The sequence below is a fragment of the Eublepharis macularius genome, chromosome 1 (assembly GCF_028583425.1).
Source record: "Eublepharis macularius isolate TG4126 chromosome 1, MPM_Emac_v1.0, whole genome shotgun sequence".
NCBI classification, from domain to species: domain Eukaryota; kingdom Metazoa; phylum Chordata; class Lepidosauria; order Squamata; family Eublepharidae; genus Eublepharis; species Eublepharis macularius.
The window spans coordinates 108,854,535-108,871,640 of NC_072790.1; the positions used below are offsets into that span (position 1 = coordinate 108,854,535).

Genomic DNA, 17,106 nt, shown 5'->3' on the forward strand with positions numbered 1-17,106 from the left:
TTGGGTTTGATCCGGAGACTTCAACGGGTCCAGAATGCTGCTGCATGTGTCCTAAGTGGAGCTTCGTGTAGGACACACATTACGCCTATCTTGCAGCAGCTTCACTGGCTCCCAGTAGAATTCTGGATCTGGTTCAAGGTGTTGGTTTTGACCTATAAAGCCCTAAACAGACTGGGACCAGCATACCTAAGGGACCGTCTCTCCCTGTATGTGCCCCAGAGAACACTTCATTCAACCAGAAAACATCTACTGGTGGTCCCTGGCTTTAGGGAGGCTCGACTGGCCTCTACCAGGGCCAGGGCCTTTTTGGTCCTGGCCCCAACCTGGTGGAACTCTGTCTGAGGACACTCGGGCCCGCCAGGATCTTGTATCATTTAGGTGGGCCTGTAAGACAGAGATGTTCCACCAGGCATATGGTGGAGGCTAATTTTAGCCCATCATTGCCGAGCCTTCCACTGGTCTCCCTCTACAAGGGGTATGGAGAGTCCACTCACGCTGGTTGCCCTGAAAGGGGTACAGTATTTTATCTGTTTTTATGATTGATTTTAAGTTGTATTTTAATCAATGTTGTACCTCGCCCTGTGCCTGCTTGCAGGGAGGGCAGGTTAAAAATAAAATTAATTAATTAATTAATAATAAATAAATAAAATGAGGTGCCTCCTGCAAGTCATTTTAGATTCAGCACTGTACAACTGGACCTGGCCCAGGCTGATGGCTGGCACCAAACAACAGAGTTTTTTCCCGAGCACAGACTGCCAGTGGGAGGGAAGGAGAAACAGCAGGCAGGGAAATAGATGAAGATAGCTTGGCTGGTGGGTAGGGAAGAGAGAAGAAAGCAGGGATGGAGAGAGGCTACAGGAGCTTTCAGGGAAGGGAAAGAGGAAATGGTGAGGGAGGGGAAAATTATATACCCCCCAAGTCCTTGAGGGCCCCCTATTTATTCTACTTAATTCGGCAACCTTGTATCTTCTCCCTTCCTGCATTCACAGTGATCTTAATATTATACCTCTTCAATACTAGGCACAAATTACAGAAAGCAGCCTTAGTACATTTTGTATCTAAGTTTTCATAGATCAACAAGGGGGGGTCTAGGTATTTTGCTGCCCCAGCCACCCTCCTTCTGAACTGCCCCCACTGAGTCAGATGACTCTGCAGCCTGTGTTGGAGAAAGGTAGCACAAGTGCAAATGGCATGCATCCCCTTTGGTGCCATCTCTACCAATATGGCACCCCCAAGCACCCGCTTGGGCAATCTGATTCATTCTTTTTTTTCCTTCATAGAATGCAGAAGCAGGGACTAGGGCTTGTGACAAAGGTTCCTGGACCCAATGATGTTTCAGATGCTATCCTTCAGAGAGGTGATGGAGAGGAGGCAGGATTTTCTATAGCCCATGGAAGGAGAGAGCCAGCCAACAGGTAAACAGTCCTTGGCATGCAGCGTCAGAGATGGAACAGAGAAACCGCACTTAAGGGTCAGCTGTCTGCCTCCATCCTCTCTTTGTTCAGCAGACGGAGGGGGCACTTACCTACCAAACATTGATTTCAGAGTAAGTGCAAGCTGGTCACTATTTGAGGAGCAAATACGAATATTTTCTCCCTTTAGTGCAATTGGCCTGAGCTGAGGGGTTTTTTTTTTCACCTACTCTGTTATGTATTGGCATAGCTTCAGGCTGAGCTAGGCTCCTGAAGCCTTGGTTACTATTGGTTGTTTCATGCTGGCAGCGGCCAATCAGATCTGTATAATAAAGACCAATCACCATACTGGAAATAAGTTACTATGTATAGAGGTTATGCAAACAAAGGATTCTAACTACTTGTTTTGTATTGGTTGTTGCTAAAAGGGGGTGCGGTTTTCTTATGTATTAATTGGCTCCTGAGCCTGGTTCCTGTCTGTGTGCTTCCAGTCTTCAATAAAGTTGCTGTTATGAGCTGTTAATCACAATACTTAATATACTCTATTCTGAAAGGAGCACAGCAAAGTCCCAGGCTTGCTGGGTTTAAGGTCTTGTACCTCCTTCTGGCAGTGGCAGTGCGGGGAAATTTGACTGAGTGGTATTGGTACGCAGTAAAGCTTTGGTGAGCACCATGAGGCATCAGTTAGTAGGGTAAAGGGGCAATCTTCAGACTAGAGTCCTGGGCTATCTGGGACTTCATGGAACTGGGTGAGGACCCCCTTGAAGAATGCCATTATTCTTGCACCAAAGTCGTCATGGCTGGGGTGGTCTGGACATGGCACACTTTCCTCAAGCAATAAATCACTTGGAAAGGAGGAGTTACACACTTGATGGCTTGGAGCCAGGGTGGCCTCACCTATAAATAATAATAACAATAATAACATTAAATTTATATACCATTCTTCAGGACAACTTAACGCCTACTCAGAATGGTTTAACAAGTATGTTATTATTACCCCCACAACAATCACCTGTGAGGTAGGTGGGACTGAGAGAGCTCTGAGAGAGCTGTGACTGACCCAAAGTCACTCAGCTGGCTTCAAGTGAAGGAGTGGGGAATCAAACCCAGTTCTCCACATTAGAGTCCTGCTGCTCCCATCAATGGCTCACACTGCAAGTGGGTACAGAAGGGGGTAACACATTGGAGTTGCAGATTCCTTGATCAAAACTAAGTAAAGTTAGTCCTTTTATTATCCCAGCTAATGGTGTTGGATCTTCTTATTCCATGTCTGCCAGAAATGTAAGGCTGTTCAGTCTAATCAAATAGAAGGGCTAGCTGATGGTTCTCTTTGACACAAACACTTCTTCATTCATGACCAAAGAGTTTGTTTGTTTATTAAGTTATACCCTACTTTCTCCCCAATGGGGAGGCAAAGTGGTTTTTTCCACTCACTATTTTATCCTCAGAATGTTGTGAAGCTGTTAGATAGTAGCCCTGCTACATAAATAAGGCATTGAACCTCATCTGGGGGCTGTAATTATCCCAGAAGAAGTGGTTATATAAGGTGTTATGAGAATGACGTGCTGCGCTACCTCTTGCATATCCTCAAAAGATAACACTTAGTGTGGTTTTCCAGCAGTTCTAAAGTTCAAAGTTCGTGTAATCCATACAATCCTGTAAGGTAGGCCAGTTTTATTCCTATATCACAAGCTGAGGTGTAAAGAATACATGAGGTATAAAGAATACAAGATTAAACCAGCATTTTCTCAGATGGCAGCACGTTCCTTTAGCCACTATGCCACACCAGCTTCCTGCTTAATGGTCTCCTTTAAACAAAAGACATCTTTCAAACCAATAATCATTCAACTTGAGACTCAGTGTACTGCAGAGGAACAAACTATTCTGCATGACTTACTAATGATTTTTATCTGCAGAGAGGCTGCACAATTAGCAGAAAGATGTATAATTAGCAGTAGCACTGGCAGCACAAAGCTGCATTGTTCCTGCCTAATACCCACTTAATCAAACAAAGCATGTGACCTTTTATAAAGATGAGCAAAACCAACCTTTTATTTTCAAGGAAGGTTCCACTTCACCTAAACCAAAAGAGGAAATAAAAAGCAAATGAATAGCAGACTAATAATATATCAGCAGTATTTTTCTTCCATGCTCAGTTATTTTCATGTTTAAATGCACTCAAACATTGTGAATTTCACAATAAAAAGAATGGAAAGGAGCTCTGTTCTGAGACTGTAAGATTTACACATTTTTATTTTCATATACAGATCTGTCTGTTTGTAGCCATTTTGGTCCCATACAGATTGAGAAGCCTGAAGTGGATTCACATTCATATTTATTTATTTACTTCTTTTACACCCTGCCTTTCTCCTTAGTAGGGGTCCAAAGCAACTTGCATTGTTCTCATTTCCTCCATTTTATCCTCACAACAACCCTGTGACGTAAGTCAGGCTGAGACTGGGCCAAGATTATCCAGAAAACTTCCATGGCAGAGTAGGAATTCCAACACGGGTTTCTCAGATCCTGGTCCAACCACTACACTACGCTGGCTGTCCTTGGGCTGCTTGTGCATTTCTACATGTTTCCTGAGTTGCAGCAGCAACTTAGCAAGCAGTATGGAAAGACAGGATCAGATGTAGGTAGCTTTAAAGGAATACCTATAGTTATATGTTAATGACTTGAATATGCAAAATTGCAGTGTAAACTCTCTAGCCCTGGTGTGGATAAAAAAGTTGCAAATATGAACCATCCACAGACAAGGTAGGGGTCTCTACACACTGAAGGGCCTCTCCACATTTACAGAAAAAATACTTTAAAAGGAAACCATTAGAAAAAAGGGAGCAAATCCCTTAAAAACCAGACTGAGAACTAAATGTGCCCCAGAAAGAATGGAATACTAAGAGCAGCTGAGTGTCAATTGAAAGAGGGAAGGGAGGGGATGAATCAGTCTGCTCTCTGGGACCTCATAGCTTCTGAGAAGTCACAGAATGCCTGAGGGAGAGGAGATTGGTATGGAGAAAGGATTGCCAAATTACTGCCACCCATACAGACAGATAATTCCTCACACTTTATTCCTCCCATATTCAAATAACTGAATTAGGGAACTGCGTTGTAACCCTTTTCAACTTCAACTGCAAGAACAAGTGATCTGACGCCAACTGTAAGTCATACCACAGAGTAGGATACAGGGTTATAAAGACATACTGGTTAGTATTCGAAAGCAATACTAATCTGAGAGCCCCCTGCAGTTGGAGAAATTAGGCAATACTTCAAACTGACAAACGTATTTGGAGGGAACTGCTTTTTGGTTCCAGCTGGGTTTTAATTATATTTGTTAAGAATGAGTGCTCTCTGAAGCTGCAAAGCAATAATGAATCTGGAATGTGTTCATTGTATCAAGGATCCAACAAGCAATATATAGAATAACAGGCATAGTATAAAGTGAGCATATGTCATCTTGCATCTATAGTTACTTATGCTCCTACCATGGTTGCAGTCTTCAGGTTGGGCCTGCATGGTTGCAGTCTTCAGGTTGGGCCTGTAGATCTTCCAGAATTACAGCTGATCTCCAGACTACAGAGATCAACTACCCTGGAAAAATGGCTGCTTTGGATTCCATGGCATAATAAGCCACTGAGATCCCTCCCCAAAATCTGCATGTCGCAGGCTCCATCTCCAAATCTCCAGGAATTTTCCAAGCAAGAGTTGGCAACCCTAATCTACCAACATATGCCAAACCTGATCTTTTGAAGTTTCATTAAAAACAAACCACCACAGTTGACTGTACTTCGGTGATATACTTTCAATGCAATGATGAAAACAGCAGAAGCAATGGCCACTGTACAGGGAGTTCTTTTAGAAGAAGGATCCATGGTTCAGTGGTAGAGCATCTGCTTTGCATGCAGAAGGTTCCAAATGCAATCCCTGGCCTTGTCAATTAAAAGGAAAAGGTGGCAGATGATGTTTAATGAAACCTCTGTCTGAGATCCTGGAGAGCCACTGCTGATCAGCATGGAAAATACAGACCTTGAAGTCCAATGCTCTGATTCAATATAATGCAGTTTCATGTATTCAAAAGGGCTTGCACATCTCTGACTTCTTCATAGCCAAATTCTACATTTTACAAACTCTCCCAATGAAGGTGACACCAAATTGCTATTCATTAAAACAGCCTTTAGGGGGCTGGTGGAGTCAGTTATGCAATTTTACTGGACTGCAGACAATAGGCACACATTAGCACTCAAATTTCCTTTGATTTAACTTCTCTCATTGTGATCTAGTAAATACTTCCACATCAGCATCAAACATCAAATGGGGCAGGAGGATTTAGAACTCTAATGAATTCATTGATTACTGTTCATTGGTCAAACGTACCCATTACACAAAACTGAAGTTTGATTAATAGCTGCTACCATTTACTAAAATGAGCTCCTTAGCACTGGTTTTCCCTCTGTTGTGATTCTGTGTTTTTTATATTTGTTTAATTTAGCATATAGAGGAATAAAATGGTGATATTTTAATTTTGACTTTCAGATTAAGCACAAATGAGAATTATTCAACAACAAAGCAAGTTTTTTGAGTTCCAGTGACCATTTGATGCCTTGGGATATCTAAAAATGAAACTGGAAAAAACGTTACAGTTTTGTCCAATGTAAGAATTCAACAAAGAAAAAACAAAGCTTTGAAAACATCAGAGCAGGCCCCCAATTTAGGAATACCTCTTTCACTTTCTTCCTCATCTTCAAATATGAGGTCCGATAGCAATGAAAGATAGCCATAAACCCAATCAGTGGTCTCTTCCACGGCACCATGTATGATTCTCAGTGGGTCAGTAGTTAGTTTATTCACAGAACGTCCTGAGGGCAGAACAGAAAGACATACAAGGTTGGAACTAAAATGGACCCTCCATGTCCTTACAGTAGCTAAAGACTTACATTACAGCACTGGAAAGACAAATGCCCAGTGCATAATACAATGGATTGAGGACCTTATAACTTTTATAAATATTCAAATGTATGGCATATAGATGAGAACTGTGGATGGACTTATTCTTAGATATCTGGAAACCTTTTATGGATGCTTATATGTAGATCTCTATCTATTACGGACATATGTTATTTCTGTTCTGTATGAGGCTTGTTTTGTTTTTCTTTTTTTCAATTATTTAAAAATATTAAAAATAAAATTTGTGCTATTTTAGTTGATATAAATGATTCTTCTTAATCAAAGACACTAGAAGGAAGTTGCTTTCTAGTGCCTGAAGATATCCTAAAAGTTATCTTTTTCCAGACAATGGATCTGATCTAGGAACAACCAAAGTCACTAAAGCTTTGCCTTTGGAGAGCTGTGCTGCACTACAATAGATCCAAAAATTGAAGTGTCCAAACAAGCAATCCAGCCAGTTGTCACAATCTCTGTCAAAGCAGTGAAGAGCTCACGGCCTTTCTTTACCTAGGAAGTCCGTTATTCTATACCCACTACTTGATGTTGTTCAGTATTTCTGCCAGCACAGCTCAGCTTCTTATATATATTCTTCTTCAGCCCTCCAGGAAAGAAATTATTACAGTGCAATTATTAGAAATTATTATTAGACATAAATTATTATTTGAAACAAATTATTACAGTGCAATCCTAAGAAAAGTTACTCAATCAATGGCCTTAGACTGGAGTAACTTTTCTTAGGATTGCACTGTTAGCTGCCCTACTTTGCCAGCTGCAGACGTTTCTTTCAATTCAAACCAATCTGCTTATTAACATGTGGCCAGTCATCAGCATGTAACTTCGCTTTTTGCCTTCTTTCTCATCCAGAGCACCAGAACCTTGGCTTGCTCTTCCATTCGTGCATAGATCAGGCAAAACTTACTTATTCTTATTGTTCAGGAGTTTGAAAACAAATGGGGTAAAAAATAACGATAATTTCATAATCCTGCTTATGATAAACTCTTTCGAATCAGGGGGTCATCAGAAAGGGCAAATGAGAAAAAATGGCATTCACAAGTATTATTATGTCACTCTCCATATTTTGGCATCACGAGTATAATGCTCAACATGTGCATGAAGACAAGGATTGCAAGTCCCCCCTGGCAACTAGCGGAGACAGGGAAAATGACAGGCGGAGGGAGTCTTGCCTTTATGCACTCCAGCAACATGATGGCATCACTTCTGGAAGTGATGTCATAATGCTGGAACCATGTTTTACAAAGACAAAAAAGAATGTAATTTTGTTATATATTTGTCATATACTATATTGTTATATATTTATTCATGTATTTTTTACCCAAATATGGTCCACTGAATTAAATGAAATTTATTTGAGAACAGAGTGAAATGTATTTTACACCTATTACCACATCTGATAGATGATAACTTATCAGGTAGACAGGCAGACAGACAATCATCCCAGACAATCAATCGTCCTGGCACCGACCTAGTAGAACTCTCTGTCTGAGGAAACCAGGGCCCAGCAGGATTTGTTATCTTTCCACAGGGCCTGTAAGACAGAGATGTTCCACCAGGCACATGGTGGAGTCTAGGTTGGGCCCCCACCAGCCACACTAAAGATCTGTCCACCACCCTATATATGATCCTATATATGAGCTAGGCCTTGAAATGTAGTATTTTATTGTCGCCATCTGAAGAGAAGCTGTATTGTATTTATTGTATAAAGTTGTTGTAATGTTATTTGTATAATGTTTTATCTGTTTTTAACTGTTGTTTATGTAAATTGAAATGTTGTACTCTACCCTGAGCCTGCCTGGTGGGGAGGGCGGACTAAAAATCTAATAAATAAATAAATCCCCTTGCAGCCCAACAGATGGCTGATACTGTCAATGCTGACACAGACAACCAACTATTTGGAAAGTTAGGAATAGAGTCAACCACCTTTCATAAAAATGTTTTGGGTGCTGCAGACAGCACCAATATTATGTTTCACACTCAGGCCATAATTCCTGGTCCATTATTCTCTTTATAGCACTAGATGTAAAAAAAAAAAACACAACGAGAGAGAGAGAGAGAGAGAGAGAGATGGTACATGCAAACCTGTAATTTGTTCATTATATTTTTATTATACTCTACCCACCCACCCCCACCCCAAGGAAATCAAAGCTGATTATGTATGGTTCCCAGGAAGACACTTTTCTTTAAAATTTATACCATTCTCTCAGTCTGATTCTAGTGCAGATAAGCTGATGTATGTAGATTTAAACTATCTTCAGGCCAATTTACCCATGTATATAGAACACTTCATTTCTCATGACCTGAGGACTTTACTATAACACCAATGTTATAATTATCAAATGATGAGCAAGCATGTGTGAACTGGCCCCTGCACTTATTGCATTGTTTTCAATAAGACCAAAGGAGCTCCATTAAAAAAAAAATCATCTGGTTTTGGACTGCATTATTTTTGCTCATTGTGTGAAGTTATTCTTCTTTATGCTCCCTGAAAGTATTTTTTAAGTAGGTTTTGCAGTAGGTGTGCAACTTAAAGCATGGCAAACATGCATAAAGTGTTAAAAATGGGTTCCTTGCCTCTAAGGATCCCTCCTTTCCCCGCATCTTTGTCAATATCAAGTTGATGTATTCATAGGAGAACCAAATACGCATCAAGTAAGAGTAGGAAGAGGAAAGGGTAAGCTGCATACACTATACATCTGCCATTCTTGAGCCATTTCCTACATTCTTATAGGCTCTAGGCAGTTTCCTGTTGAATGTTACATCTACAGTCTTTCACCCAAATCACTAAGGTTGAGCTCCCTCTCCCCATGCACACTTACTTTATTTCATTGCAAAGATAAGTTCTTTATGAGAGTATCTAAAGTTTGTGGTGCCAAAACTGAGGGTTGCTTCACACATTACAAAAAGTTAGCATACATCCACTTCAGTTGTAGAGATGGGCACAAACCCGAAAAAAACCGAACCATGTGGTTCGTGGTTCATCAAATTTCATGAAACACGAACCACAAACTTTCACGAACCTGCCCCTGGTTCACGAACAGGCCTGTTTGGTTCGTGAAAATGTCACATCCAGGTCAGAAAATCATCACTTCTGGGTCAGCAGAAGGTCACTTCTGGGTCATCAGAAGGCCAGCAGAAGGTCACTTCTGGGTCAGCAGAAGGCCAGCAGAAGTTCACTTCCGGGTCAGCAGAAGGTCCGCAGGAAGTTCATCCCCTGTTGCCTAGGAAACTGATTGATTGGCACCAGGCTGTCTGCAGTGACGAACCAAAAAAATGAACCAAATGAACCATGGTAAAGGTCGTGGAGGTTCGTCAGAAATAGGATCTGATGGACTGTGGTTTGCGAACCACAAACTGGCGTGGTTCGTGCTTAATTTTGGTTTGTATTTTGGTTTGTGCCCATCTCTAGTTGTAATAAATGAAGTGGCCCTTAATTAAAGTTTACAAAATATCAGGCCTTTCTAAAGATCTTTTTTTTAAAAAAAAATTAGTTAGAAATAGAAGTAAAAAAAACCAATAGAAAGTGCATAGAACCTTATATTGAATACATTAAGCTATGATAGAAAATATATATAACATAGAATTGAGTAACATAAGAGATATAAACACAGTATATAACAAAACTGAATATCATAATTTTTACTTAAACATTTTGTATTCAGCATTATATTCAACCTATGAAAAAAGAAAAGTATTTGGTGTGTTAGTTTATTAGTTTATTTAATTTGTTAGTTTGACTATTTAATTTTTAACTATCAATCTATATAACTATTATATATATGGAAAAATTTCATCCAAACATACAAAAGATATACCAAAGAGCAATAATAAAAGGAATAAGACTGAGAGAACCAACTGATACCTAATTAAATAAATCGTAATGGTTAAAAATACCAGAATACATAAACTTCAAAGTAAAATTTCCCCTCCATCATCCCTATAATGCTTCTAAATAAAGTTTAATTATCTTAGCTTATTAATTTAACTATTTTATTTAACTGTTAGAGTATTAAATAAAATAAACTGTTAGTCTATTTTAGTTTTGATTATACTATAACAAAATATATAGGCCTTAAAATGAATCACTTCCTCAATCTCCATTTGTGCTCATTAGTTCATTATCAACATCCAAAAAACCTTATAATCATTTAAAGCAAAATAATAATCCAATTAGTATTTAATTATATCACCATACAAGTATCTAAGTATCACCATACTTAGAGAGATATCAAAACACATAAACTTCGAAAGATCTTCTTGATACTTTCCTCCATTCTGTACAACAGAGTTATTTACTTCAAAGGCGAATTTCAGGCCTAACAAAACTAGCTTTGAACTAATGAGTACTTTGTTGAGAACAAAGGGTATGATAACAGTGACAGTGAAAGGGTTTTAAAAGTGACTAAATTCCTCATTACAATCAATGGGACTTAAAACTAGTTCATTTTTACTGGATTCTGCCTATCATGTTCTGGATCATTTTTATACAGTACATTGATAAACAGCTGAAATGGAAATATGAAAAGCAGGTTAGTTTTTTAAAAGTTTGTACTTCAGTTCTAAGGAACACTCCACGTGTGAAAACACATTTGAAATGACATTAGAAATCAAATTTTAAAATCTTCTGCAGAAAATCTTAATAAAAAGATAAATCCCTATTTTTGTATCATGCACTTATTTCAAGTTTCCCATGACAGAAAATGTTAATCAGAGTGAGACTGCAAATATGGTAGATACAGCAAACATGTATAGATATGCGGGACTAGTTTACTTGCAGCTTGATTCCACAAGAATGGCTGTGATACTTATTCTTTACCTACCATTTTGAGGAATAAATAGAGATATTCTGTTCCAGGCTCCAACAACATGCTCACAAACCCCCTGAAGGGCATTTATTGTGTATTAGGTCATTCCGCCCTTTTTACTATGGCTGCTTCCACATGTCCTTGAAGGGACAGCCCACTCACAGAATGCTGGCGGCTTTTCCCCATTCCTCTACACATCTTGGTTAGCAAAATGAGTGCAGAGTGTTTATGTACTGTTTTTTGGGCGTTTCTTCTGCAAACGCACTTTAGATGGGAATGACACATTTAGATGGGAATGAATGCATCTGCACTAAGGGTATCTCCACAACTAAGGCCTTAGGGGTCTGAAGATCAGAGATACCTGCCTACAGGTGGTCCTAGTGTGGGCAGAGCTTCTCCAAAGAAGTGTCAAGAAAGGGATATTTAAGCCTATGGGAATAGAGTGGCCCAGGCACAATGTTAATAGGACATTAAGGAGGGTGATTTTGGAGAAGAGGGACTTATACCCCACCCACTATTCACTAAAATATGCCTCATCTGCATTGAAACAGAAGTGCCAGCAGAAGTGCTGGCCTTGTTTGGAGCCAGGCTGGACTTGCTCATAAGTGGCAGGCATAGCTGGATGTCTAGTGTAGTGTAGTCCACCCTTGGAATAGTTAGTTTACTGTGATAAGCAATAAAGTTGAACCCATACACTTATCTTATGTCCTCATATAGGAGGTGCCGGGAGAATGGTTCCAACCATGCTTCTAAGTTGCTTTCCATCAGGCTATTTTAAATTTTTAAAATGTTTTGCAAACTCTTCAATGCTGCCAGCCTTCTGAAGGTGACTGCAGGTAATTCAAGTGAAATTAATGTTTAATACAGTATTTGGCCATACCTTACAAAATCCAAAATTATTCCTCTAGGGTAATTAGCTACAAGAAAGTTATGAGTATGCTTGGATTTTCTTTGATAAGCACATTCAATGTGGCAAAATGTTTTCTTTATCTTCTAGGAATTGCTGTGAGGATTAAGTAATGTTGCATCTTCTTAAACCCCACATGGATTTGAAAACTAGTTCTCATGCTTATTACATCCAAACTGGATTGATTTAATTCTTCCTCTGTAGCTTTCCAACAGTACTGCAAAAACTGAAGTTTGGTCCAAAACTGGATGCAAAAATTATTTTTACCCAAAGAAATCAGCCACTTTTCCCCAATTTAAAATTCTCTTTGGATTATATCATCCTTTTCAAGTGATTTTTAAATGGAATTTTATGTCTTAGAAAGCATTCTTAAATAGGACTGCTCAGAATCCTATGAAGGTCTATTCAATGGGGCTTAGTCCCATGAAAGTGTTCTTAGGATTGCACTGCTAAGGTAATGAACTCCTCAAACTAGGATTTTTAAATGTGATTTCAGCAGTAAAGAAAATAGATGTTACTAGGAATCATAAGATGTTTCTAAATATGTTCTTATGTGCCCATAGTGTATTTATACTTTATTTTCTATTTTATGCTTTAATAGCACTTCCCTGTGAATCTGCTTTGATTTTGCTGCCCACCTTTTTTGGTGTTGCTGGATGATAACATTGTTTTATTTTAAATTTTATGGTATTATTATTATTTTATTGATTTTCTAACCTGGATTGGACTATGTTTCTGAAATTTCTTGGTTAAGGTATAGGGTATATAAATATCTAGTTGTATAAATGAGGGGTCCCCAATGTGGCACCCATGGGCACTATGGTACCTGTGACACCTTTCCTGGTGCCCACCAATGGAAAGTAGGTGGGGCCTGTTGGGGTATCTGACCAGCTTGGTTTTTGATTGGCCAGTGGAGAATTGACTGACTGTACAGATATATTTTACATTGCTTCAGCAACAACTGCCACCACAGCATAAGGATCTTTACTGGGTTGCTGGGTATGTATGCAAGAAAACCTTTTAACACAATAGGTCTAACAAAATGTTTAAGGTATCCTGTTAAGCAAACCTTCTGCCTGAAATGTTGAAGAGTTGCTTTTAGAATTATGCATAATCTCCCTGTCATTTTGTGTCTGACTCTGCCTCCTGTGGCAGCCATTTTATGGTTGTGGCCACCATCCTGTGTCAAAATTCCAAATGCCTGCAGGTTCAAAAAAATTGGGGATTCATGGTCTAAAGCAATATTTATTATGAGCATAAATCACAATCTTGACTACTGTCACACACTCCAAATTAGAAAGGTTATACAACAGTCTGATTTTGTTATCAGTGATTCAGATTAGAGATGGGCATGAACCTAATTACGACTCAAAAAACCCCACGAAGAAGCTGGTTCATGGTTCATGCACCAGGGTTCGTGGAAGCTCTTTTCCCGGAACTTCCACAAACTTTATGCTGGTTCATTGGGTCGTATTACAGGGGCAGTTTAAATGGCCAAATGGACATTTAAACTGCCCCTTTAAGGGACTTGCAAGGGCAGGTCCCTTAAGACTATCACCTGGCAGGTGGCAGGGGGGAACCCCCAAACACACTTACTTTAAGGAGGCCCATGGTATCCTCCTCCTCCTGTGAAGGGCGGCAAGGCCATTTGAGGGGTGGCTAGGCCATTTTTGGCCTCCTCTGCCCCTCTGCGGGCCCGTGCAGGGGTGGACGAGGCTGAAAATGACCTCCTCCGTCCCACCACGGGCCCGCAGAGGGACAGAGGAGGCCAAGAACAGCCTTACCACCCCTCAAATGGCCGCACTGCAAGGCAGGAAAAGGCCCTTGAAACTGTGGCCAGAAAGGGGTATTTAAACCCCACGAACCACAAACCACGAACTAAGTCATAACTGGCCCCAGCTCCATGCCAGTTCATGGTTTTTGGTTCATTAAAATCCATGAACCACCAATCTCATGGTTCATGTTTTTTTGGGTTCATGTCCATCTCTAATTCAGATGGCCCATGACCGATATAGGCTACCTACATAGGGAAGGTTGTGTCAGTCTGCCCCAGGGGTCTGAGATCTAAAGACCCTCATGCACATCAGTATACACTGCTGTTTATTATACTCTTCCTGTCTAATGTACAATCTGTTTATTTACATTTTTTATTTAAACAAGTGTCAGTATCATCAATTTGGACTGTTCTCATCACCAGTTGGAGAGGAGAGAAGAGGTTGACTTCATCATCATCAATTTATTCCGATGAAGAGGGTGACTTGAATCAACCTCCAAAGAAGTAATTGGAGCTCTCAAAGCTATTGACCATAAGTCAGCAGTGCATATATAACCCTTATTCAGCTTCCACAGACAGCACTGGTGTTCTTCCCAACCCTCTCATACAAACACTAACACAGTGCATTCTATAATGAAACAAGGTGAGGCCTTGCACAGCTAGTTTTTTGGGGGAGGGGGCAGCAGCCTTTACCACCATTCTTGCCACACACAAACCCATGTCACAGAAACATACAAACATAGAGCTGGAAGGGACCCCCAAAAAGCATCCTGCATAGTGCAGGAAATTCACAGCTTCTTCTCCCTCTCGCTCCCCCTGTGACTTCTCCTCTATGCTCAGAGGAAGAAAAAAAACCCACCAGGATCCCTGGGGGCCAGTCTAGCCTGGAGGAAAATTCCTTCCTGACTCCAAAGGGGCAATCAGCCTTACTCTGGGCGTATAAGAAAGGGCCACAAGAGCTGAGCACTGGCTTATCTCTTCTTGCCCTCTCTCTCACAATGTCATTTTCCTAGATGCTCTCCTGTGGTAGGTTTACCAACGTTTGGGTAGGGGTGTGTGCTTTGGGAATCCAATTCTGGTAAAATACCCAAATTGGACCCAATCTGGAAAGCTTCAGGGGCATGCTGGCCCCAATTTGGAAATCCTGAAGCAAAGCTTCCCAAAGCATTCGTAATGCTTCAGGAAGCTTCGGGTCAATTTAAATGCCCATTTCCCTGCCGCTGCGAGCAGCAGGGAAAGGGGCATTTAAACCCCTGAATCAGCTGCTTGTCAGGGGCTTCCACAATGAGCAGCTGAGTGCCAGCGCTACTGTCAGGGCCAGGGAACTCCTCAGCCCTTCAGCGGCGGGGATGCAGACATAAGCCTGCATGTCCCCGCCAAGCGCTCCGTTCACCCGCTGATGTCCTCGGCCCCGACACCGGCAGGCGAGGAAGGTGGCGGGGATCCAGGCATACACCTGCAAGTCCCCCCTGGGCGCTCTGTTCGCCTGCCAATGTTGGGGTTGAGGAACTCCTCAGCCCCGACACTGGCAGGCAAAGGAGGCGGTTATGCAGGCATTCCGAGGAGTTCGGTATTTCTGAATGTTTTTCCTGCTTCGGGTATACCCGAAGCAGGAAATCCAAATATTTTCAACGTGCACACCCCTACTTTGCGGGGCAGAATTCCTGGAGATTTGGGGGGGGGGGGCTATGGAGGGCAAGGTTTGGGAATGGGAGAGATTGTCATGGCCCAGTCTGAGAGTGAGGTCTCCTCTGGAGGAGAGGAGACTCGTGTAGCCAGCCAGGACTCCTCAGGAGGAGCCCTGTGTAGCCAGCCCTAGCCCTGATTCAGCAGAAGCAAGCAATCGGGAGCAACAGCTGCTGGCTGATCAGAGCTTACAGCCAGCAGCTGAGGCACCAGCACCCTCTAGCTCCAATACTACAGAGGAAGCTCAGCCAGGGACTTCTACAGGTGCAGCGCAGCCAAGAGCCTCCACCCCCCCAGGTTCACCCACACCCAAGGAACGCCGCAGGCAGCGCCAGAGACTGGAACTGCAGGAGAGACGGCGCAGTGCTCGCCTCTTGAGCCAACGCCAGCTGCTGGAGAGTGATGATGAGTAGTGGCAGAATAGAGCCCCAGCAGCTGGCTGAAAACCACGCCTGGCTATAAGAGCCAGTCTGGAGGAACTGCTTGGTGTGGAAGCAACGTGTGTACTGCCTGCAACCACTCCGTGTTCTGTGAACCTTGCCCGTGCCTGCTTTTGGACCTGACACTATCGGTGACTGACCTTGGACTGTGCCTGACCTCGCTCTTGGACTCTGGACTCACTTCTGGCTTTATCTCGTGCTCTGACAACCGGTTTGACTTGGCTTTTGCTCTTGGAACTCCCCTTTGACTTTGGCCTTAAGGTTTGGACTTGAACCACCCTGCTTGGGCTGGCCCAGCCTGTGACAGGGATCTCATCAGGGAATAATGCTATAGAATCCTCTCTCCACAGCAGCCATTTTCTCCAGGGAAACTGGTCACTGTAGTATGGAGATCAGTTGGAATTCTGGGAGATTTCCCAGTCCCACCTGGAAGTTGGTAGGTCTATCCAGTGCTGATATTTACTAATTGGGCAAGCTGTATATTCTCCCCAATGAGGCAAATAGTAGCTCAAGGAGGCACCTGAGATTTGGGAAAATGGTATGAGGAGGAAAGTTAATCTCCCTCCCATTTGCCCCAATCCAATTTTTTACAAAGGAAAATGTGCTAGAGTATCACATCAGGTTTGATTAATGCTTAACTTCGGCCAAGAGCCTTTCTGCTCCTCCATCTTGCAAACATCTTTGTGCAGAGACTGTACCATTCTCCCAAACACACACACAAAAAAGACCTTTATTAGCCTTTAGGAAAGTCTTCCCTCTGAGCTCTTGTTCTCCAAAATGTAGGAGAAAACCCGAGAAATAATTTCAGTTCTGCTATTTGCTTAGCTGTTTGATGAGAGGTTCTCCCTTATTGAACGTGTAAATCAAAATTCACGCAAGTTCAGCTCAGCCCTAATTAGTTATCATTGTGCAGCATAAAAGTGACTAAAAGATTGGTCTGCACAAATTATTTCACTTAGTTTTCTACTCTTAATGAGAACACTGTAGATTAAACTTTGGTCTTCAGTTCATTTCCGTGCTTGTCAAATAATTATGAGAGTCATATTTTAACTGGCTCTGGATGGATTGCAGAGATTTGTTTAATAATTGATTTTTCCAATTATATGTGAAGATAGCAATATAT

General features: G+C 41.5%; 1 protein-coding gene across 8 annotated transcripts in view; it reads right to left on the reverse strand.

The window, feature by feature from the left end:
• TRDN (triadin) overlaps positions 1–17,106 on the reverse strand; it is a 334,586-nt gene that overhangs the window by 279,565 nt on the left and 37,915 nt on the right. For 7 of the 8 annotated variants that reach the window (XR_008597030.1, XM_054979502.1, XM_054979083.1 and 4 more), the window contains exons 3-4: positions 6,131–6,268; positions 3,461–3,490 (exon numbers count right to left, since the gene is read on the reverse strand). Coding sequence is in view for 7 of the 8 variants with exons in the window: in XM_054979502.1 (XP_054835477.1) it covers positions 3,461–3,490; positions 6,131–6,268 (168 nt within the window). In the remaining variant the exon portion in view is untranslated. The remainder of the gene's footprint in view (positions 1–3,460; positions 3,491–6,130; positions 6,269–17,106) is intronic. The other variant, XM_054979172.1, reaches the window with a different exon arrangement.